This window comes from Saccostrea cucullata, unplaced genomic scaffold, assembly GCF_032062105.1.
Source record: "Saccostrea cucullata isolate Sc308-1 unplaced genomic scaffold, CSIRO_AGI_Scuc_v1 ctg1836, whole genome shotgun sequence".
Lineage (NCBI taxonomy): Eukaryota > Metazoa > Mollusca > Bivalvia > Ostreida > Ostreidae > Saccostrea > Saccostrea cuccullata.
This window is the reverse complement of record NW_026920748.1, coordinates 80314-88163: the sequence shown is the minus strand read 5'-3', so window position 1 is coordinate 88163 and position 7850 is coordinate 80314. Positions and strand designations below refer to the sequence as shown.

The following is a 7850-nucleotide window of genomic DNA, read 5'->3' as shown; positions in this document are numbered from 1 at the left end:
AGTGTTGCTGCCTAATAAAAACTAAAACCTACGAACAGCTTTACTTCTATGGAGACAGTACAGTAAAATTCCTGGGATTTTAACAACCAAACAATGAATGGGCAAGCGGACGACCAACAAAATCCGAACAACGACAAGCGAATCAGATCAATGACAAGCACAGATACGGAAATCTACAGAAAATCAGTAGAAAAACAAACTTCACACCTCTATACAATAGAGAGAGACATTGATTATGAAAGCAACCAAATTTCCATTGATAAGAGTGCTGAAGAACTGTCCACTATACAAACAAACATCCTCAGTCTACATAAAAGATATCAGGACAAGTCAAACCGATTTATGGATTTCTTAACCCATCAAAATTCAGTTGAAAGTATCAGTGAAAAAATGCACATGATGTAATTGAAAAAACTGTGGACTCAAAAGTGCAACATATTCTTAGTCAAATCAAACAAACTCTTGGAAAAAGAAACACTCAAACTAAGCATGAAGACACAAGGTCAGAGTCTCGAAGGTCAGGTAGTAGTTATAAACTGTCCAGATCTTCTAGTGCGAGTGGCAGTTACGTACCTATGCAGGAATTCATGGAGCGAAAGGCAAAGGCAGAAGCAGCGAGAGTTCAGATGGAATATGAGAAGAAACAATTGGAATTGAAGAAAATAAAAGCTGAAATAGTAGAAAATGAGGTCAAGGTCAAGGCAGAAATTCAACGTCGACAGTCTGAAATTCAAGCTAACATGGATGTACTAGATGCGGAAATGAATCTGAGTGTGGCCGAAGCTGAACTTAAGGTATTTGAAGATGAATTGGAAAATTCCAGAAAGTTTGACATTTTAAAAAACAAATATGAAGAGCAGGACCCTCAAGAAAGAACAGAACGCTATGTCGCAGAACAACGGCCATTCATCACACAGAACTCTTCATATAAGTGATTGCCTGGTCCAGAGTTTGGGGATCTTTGTCCAGAGTGACCAGTGCAGCCCTTTTTTCTGTGCATCTGCGTTGAAAGGCATCGACGGTGATGGTACTTTTAAAGACTTCAGGGGTCTCTGGATACCCTTCAGCCGCAAGTTCTTCTATGCGCTCAGCAAATTCTTCAATCGTCTCTTCTGGATTTTGCTTGATTTCCTGCAATTGCCTACGAATGATGTGTGGCTGGTCCTTCTTGTCAAAGCGTTCTTTCAATTTCTGACATAGGAGCTTGTAGTCTTGTTGTACGTTTTCCGGTCTTGAACTAAAAAATTTTAAAGCCTTATCTCTCAAATTTTCGATCAACTTGTCTAATTTGTCTGAATCGTTCCATTTGTATTTTTTGGCGATATGATTGAACTGAGTAAAATATGGTCTCCATTCTGATTTCCCATCATAGGTAGCAAGTTTTGGAGGTGCTGGACTAGAAATTGTGATTTTCTTCTCTTCTGATTTTTCTACATTTATTTCGCTCTTACGGTTATAGATACTGTGTGGGGCAAATTTTTCTATTTTAGATGTGAGTCGTTGATGTTCTAATTCTGCACGTATTTGATTAAATTCTTTCTCTCTTTTCACAATCTCTCTCTCTCATCCATCTCTTTCATTTTTGATCTTAAATTTTCTTCCCTCTCAGCACGCTCTTGTTCTTCTAATGCTCTTACTTTTTGTTTTTGCTCTTCAAATCTCTCGTACTGCTCATTCAATTCTTGTTCTCTCAAATTCATTTTCTTTTGTAACTCTTCAAACATCCCATCATATTTCTCTCTATTCACCACCAAACTTTTCTGCAACATTTAAATTTCCTCTTCACTATTCTCCAGGCGGTCATTTTTCTCTTGTAACAATTGATCTTTTTCTCTTATTTCTTTCTCTCTCTCCATGATCTCATTTTCTCTCTCTCCATGATCTCATTTTTTCTCTCTCTAATCTGACATTCTTTCTCTCTTAATTCCCTTTGCAAATATTCAATTTGTTGGGATAAGTTTTCTTGTAGTTGGAGTGTTTGTTGTTGTTCTGTCGATTCAGTATGAATTTGTGTTTTATCTTGTGATTGTCCGGAGATCTGAGTGGGCAAAGTACTCCTTAAAGTTGATGGAATAATTATTTTATCCTGATCGAACAATGGGTCCCAGATGTTACTAGGGATACTAGGGATTACCTTAAGGTCTTCCAATGTAATGGTTCCCTTATTTAACCTTGCATCTAAAATTGCTTGAGCTCTTACTTTACCTACATTGTTTATCCTCGTGAGATCTTCAATTGAGGCTGTGTTTATGTCTATAGGGGTAGTCATGATCTTGATCTTATTGACCCACTATATTATTAGCCTACCTATTTACTATCAATGATCTTATATGATGTATTTGACTAACTCATCAGACACTCCGACGAAATAGTCATGCAATTGTATGAGATGCAAAAAACATGCTGTTGTAGGGTAAGAAAAATAAGTAAAAATGAAAAATATTCAAAAATAATGACAAAGAATCTTATAAAATACTAACACTATTTTTTCAATGTACCCTGATCTTATTTAGGAGACAAAGAATTTATTTTTAAGTATGGCGCCAAAATACACGATCTTTTTGTGCGGGGTTTTTGATTGAAATATACAACCACTTCTGACACCAATGTTGTGTTAGTATATAAACATAAATGTATACAACGAAATAAAGAATAAATAAACAATAGGTGAGTTTCAATGAGTTGATAACTCACCAAAGATTTGACTTGAGTCACCGGATCCCACAGGCCGTATAAACGTCTGGTCACTGTAAGGTCCTGGAGGTAACTGCTAAAAACTGTTTATATGCTATTAATAGACATTAAAAGTATCCCGATCCTGATCATAAATACATAGGTTATTACTACAACTCTTCATGAATTATTAATGAAAAAAATATTCATGTATCTCCTCAATTTCATTTTATGAATTAAAATTCATGATTATAAAATGTCCAATAATAAGTTCATAGGATTTTCATGAATATTTCATGAATAAAATTCATGAATGATTCAAGAAAAATCGTGATTTATTCATGATCACCTCCCAGGGGTTGTTTCTCAGCTATTTTATTCATCAGGTTAGCTTACACGAGTAGTTTGACGAATGAGTTAAATTTCAAATTCAAAGACGTGTTATATTAATTAAGGAATAACTGTCTTATTTTTTGAATTCATGAAGTGATCAATGGATTGGCTTGTGTGATAATTTGCATAAACGCCGAAGGCGTTTATGCATTAAATTATCACACAAGCCAATCCATTGATCATCTTCATGAATTCGAAAAATCTGACAGTTATTCCTTATATTTACATGCTTTTGATTCCACCAATCCAAGGGCTCCAAGCCTGCTTCTCTCTAGGTGTTGTCCCGCCTTGCACGTGGTTTTTTTTTGGAACCGCGCCAAGACATTCATGAGGAAATAAAATACATTTACATTTGGTAATTTTATCTCGGACAAAGATATTGGAAATGTAAATATTCGTACATAAAACTATTCGTTTAAACAATCCCTGCTTTGCAGTTCTGGGGTTTTATGTGGTATCAACAATAAATATGCATTGCATAGACTCGAAATATGGTTGGTGAAACATGTAGTAAAATTAGTGTATACCCGACATATAGAAAATTGGAATAAAAAACAGTTAGTAGCAATACTCATGAAAATTTAAGTATCAAACGAGGTAAATTATTGACAAGCAAGTTGATGAATCAAGAAGATCAGCAGTCTCGTTCAAAGTTATTTTTTCGTTAGTTCTATGGTCGATACAATTACCTTGTCAGCAAATACAATTTATCATTGAGAAAATGCTGATTGACGTTTTTTAGACCAATTGTTAGTCCATTATTTATACACTGAATTGACGACGGATTTTTCCGTTATTTCCTGATCATGACAAGGAGCACACGGCGGGTGTGACCTGTAACGTATTTGTTTATCTCAACATTTGTACGACCTACTTTGTTAGATTTCATGTACGACTTGTCTGTTGTGTTCTTTGTGTTTATGTTGACTTCCGGTTTAATAAATGTTGTTCTGATTATCCTGAATCTTTATCCTGCATCATCTGCCCTGAACAGGCACGAATATGAAACATGGTGGCAGCGGTGGGATTTAAAGAACCTCATCTTTTGCGATATCTAGCCATGGATAAATTGAAAGCTCCGGAAACGCTGAATTTCGATGCTACAGATTTAGCACACACGTGGAAAAAATGGAAAGAAGAATTCTCGCTCTATGTTGACCTAGCTATGGCAGAAGCAGAGGAGAAACAGAAGGTAAAAATGCTTAAATACCTCATCGGAACACGTGGAAGAGAAGTGTATGACACACTAACATTCACAGATGCTGAAGAAAACAGAACTTTGAAGGTAATTTTAGAGAAGTTCGATGCCTATTGTAACCCTATGAAAAACGAAAGTGTGGAACGATACAAGTTTAATTCTAGGAATCAACAAAGTGGGGAAACAATCTACAGTTATGTGACTGAACTTAAGCTTTTAGCAGCACATTGTGTCTTTGGCGATTTAGAGGAATCGTTAGTCCGTGACCGCATTGTTTGTGGAATTAGAGACTTGCATCTACGTGAAAGACTCTTACGTGAATCAAACCTAACATTGAAAAGCTGTCTTGATATATGCAGAGCATCAGAATTGTCAAAGGAGAGAATGAAGGAGATTGAGACTCCAATAGCAGCAGAAGTACACGCTCTGAGATGAAACGGCTACAAACCAAAGACTAATCTGCGCAGTGCTCAAGCGACACCAAAATTGTTAGCTAAAAACTGTATGTATTGTGGAAGTAAACATGAAGCTAGCAAACTCAAGTGCCCAGCCTATGGAGAAACATGCCACAAATGTAAAAAGAAGGACCACTTTAAAGCCATGTGTGGACAACACTCAAAGTCAACGCAGAATTCTGGACGGAAACCAGGTAAATACAACAGAAAATTGCATCAAGTTACTGATAAGGACTCGGACTCTGACTCTAATGAAAACTACTATGACACAATCCGAAGTGTCACGTCTGAACCAAAGAAACATGTTTATGCAACTATGAATATCGGCAAAACACCCATAAAGTTTCAAGTCGACAGCGGCGCAAGTTGCAACGTTATTCCGATAAGCAAGCTAGATGAGAGCGGATCCCACTACAAACTCACCAAGTCAACAACTGTTCTAACTACATACGACAAGTCACGGATCCAGCCCCTAGGAAAAACAAGTCTGAAACTTGTAAATCCCAAAACCAAGGAACTCTATGACACTGAATTCATTGTAGTGAAGCAGGACACAACACCAATACTGGGGAGTCAGACCATCCAAAGGATGAAACTAATAACTATTCATTATGACAACATTCTAACTGTTACTGAGGAAACATTAACAGAAGAGTATGTTTTCAGCCAATACAAAGATGTGTTCGATGGTACAGGATGCTTAGCAGGGACATATTCACTCCAAACTGATCCCTCGATAAAACCTGTAGTCCATCCGCCAGGGAAAATTCCAGTAGCTCTGAGGGACAAGCTCAAGACACAACTGGAACGGCTTACAGAGAAGGAAATAATTACCCCTGTTACCGAACCAACACCGTGGGTAAACAATCTCGTAATTGTGGAGAAGCCTAACAAATTAAGGATTTGTCTCGACCCTCGTGATCTGAATGGGGCCATTCAGCGCAGCCATTACCCAATGCCCACAGTTGAGGAACTCTTACCAGACTTGAACAAAGCGAAGGTATTTTCTGTTGCCGATGCCAAAACTGGATTCTGGCATGTTAAACTTGACAAGGCCAGTTCAATGCTAACAACCTTCAACACACCGCATGGTCGCTATCGATGGCTTCGAATGCCATTTGGACTAAACTCAGCGCCAGAGGAATTTCAGCGGCGACAAAATCAGACTGTAGAAGGACTGCGTGGAGTACGTTGTGTACATGATGATATTCTGATCTTTGAAGAAGGCTCGACTGACGAGGAAGCTTATCGAGGTCATGACCGTAATTTCCGAGCACTTATGGAACGCTGTTGGGAAAAGAATCTGAAACTAAACAAGGAGAAACTGAAGTTTAGACTCAAAGAAGTTCGGTTCGTGGGACATCTACTGACCAGCAGTGGAGTTCGTGCTGACCCAGACAAGGTAAAGGCCGTGAAAAATATGCCCACACCCACTGATGTGTCAGCTGTACGACGATTTGTAGGTTTCGTAACCTATCTCAGCAAGTTTCCTCTCAGGCTTAGCAATCTTTGTGAACCTCTTAAAAATGACTGTTCAAGATGCAGAATGGAGCTGGCTTGAAGCCCATGATAAAGCCATACAAGAGATCAAGACACTAGTTTGTAAAAGTCTTGACTTGAAATACTATGATCATAAAGAGGAATTGACACTCCAATGTGATGCTTCGCTAACAGGATTAGGAGAGAGTCTATTGCAAAATGGACAACCAATAGCCTTTGCAAGCAGAGCTCTCACGGATGCAGAGACTCGTTACACTCAAATAGAGACTCAAATCGAGAAGGAGATGCTAGCAATTGTATTTGGCTTAGAACGTTTTCACCAGTACACCTATGGACGCTTAGTACATGTGGAAAGTGATCATAAGCCTCTAGAATCTATCGTGAAGAAATCACTATTAGCAGCACCCAGACGTCTTCAACGAATGCTGCTCCGGTTACAGCAGTATGAGTTCACAATTTCTTATAAACCAGGAAAGACTATGTATCTTGCAGATACATTAAGCCGAGCTTACCTTAATGAAACAGGGACAACGAGCTTCGAAAGGGACTTAGAAATTGTAAACATGGTGCAGTACTTACCCATGACTGATGTTAGACTTTCCGAGATTCGCAAGCACAGCTATCAGGATGAGTCATTACAAGTTCTCATGGACGTCATACTTCATGGTTGGCCTCAGAAGCGAGAAGAAGTCCCTCACCTTGCAAGACCATACTTCGATTTCAGAGATGAGCTGAGTGTTCAGGATGGAATTCTATCTAGGGGTGAGCGTGCAATAATCCCTAAAGCAATCCGCTTGGATATGATGCAGCGAATACATTCCTCGCACTTGGGAATTGGAGGATGTCTTCGCCGAGCAAAGGAGTACGTTTTCTGGCCCGGAATGCACTCTGAAATTTCTCAGTACATACAAAGTTGTGAAACTTGCCAGATGTTTGAAACCAAACAACAAAAGGAAACCCTGATACCTCATGATGTTCCAGACAGACCTTGGACGAAGGTTGGAACTGATCTGTGCTCATTTGCTGGAAATGACTATTTAGTGACTGTTGAATATTTTTCAAATTTTTGGGAAATAGATTTCTTGGAGAACACAAAACCTACTACAGTGATCAGGAAATTGAGGAATCATTTTGCTCGCTACGGAATCCCACACATTGTCATTTCAGATAATGGCCCTCATTTCAGCTGCAAGGAATTTGCTACATTCGCATTAGAATACGAATTCCAACACATCACGTCATCACCAAACTATCAGCAAAGTAACGGGAAGGTAGAACAGGCTGTGAAATCTGCAAAGCGTATAATGAAACGAGCTCGCAACTCTCAACAGGATGGCTACCTCAGCATTCTTGACTTTTGAAACACACCAACAGAGGGAATGCAGAGTAGTCCTGCACAGAGATTAATGTGCCGTCAAACAAAGTCGCGACTACCAACAACCCCAGCTCTTCTTGAACCAAAAATCCCAATGTCTGCACATGCGGAAATCAAGCACAACAAGCATCAACAATGCAAGTACTACAATAGAAACGCAAAGGACCTACCTGATTTAGAACATGGACAGCGTGTCTGGATATCACCAAAACGAAATGATCCAACGAAATCTTGGACAAAAGGGACTATCGCAAGC

At 38.8% G+C, this 7850-nt stretch overlaps 1 protein-coding gene across 1 annotated transcript; it reads left to right on the top strand.

Annotated features, from left to right (window-relative positions):
- The first annotated feature begins 4768 nt into the window (after positions 1-4768).
- LOC134256828 (uncharacterized protein K02A2.6-like) lies at positions 4769-7580 on the top strand. Its single transcript, XM_062739495.1, has 2 exons — positions 4769-6182; positions 6265-7580. The coding sequence occupies exons 1-2, from the start codon at positions 4769-4771 to the stop codon at positions 7578-7580; spliced, it is 2730 nt and encodes a 909-aa protein (XP_062595479.1).
- Positions 7581-7850: the final 270 nt, after the last annotated feature.

Bases quoted from the DNA above. Each gene is read 5' to 3' on its own strand.
- LOC134256828 (XM_062739495.1), top strand. From the start codon at position 4,769: ATGTATTGTGGAAGTAAACATGAAGCTAGCAAACTCAAGTGCCCAGCC. The intron at 6,183-6,264 runs GTTTCGTAACCT...TTCAAGATGCAG, and splicing joins AGCTGTACGACGATTTGTAG to AATGGAGCTGGCTTGAAGCC.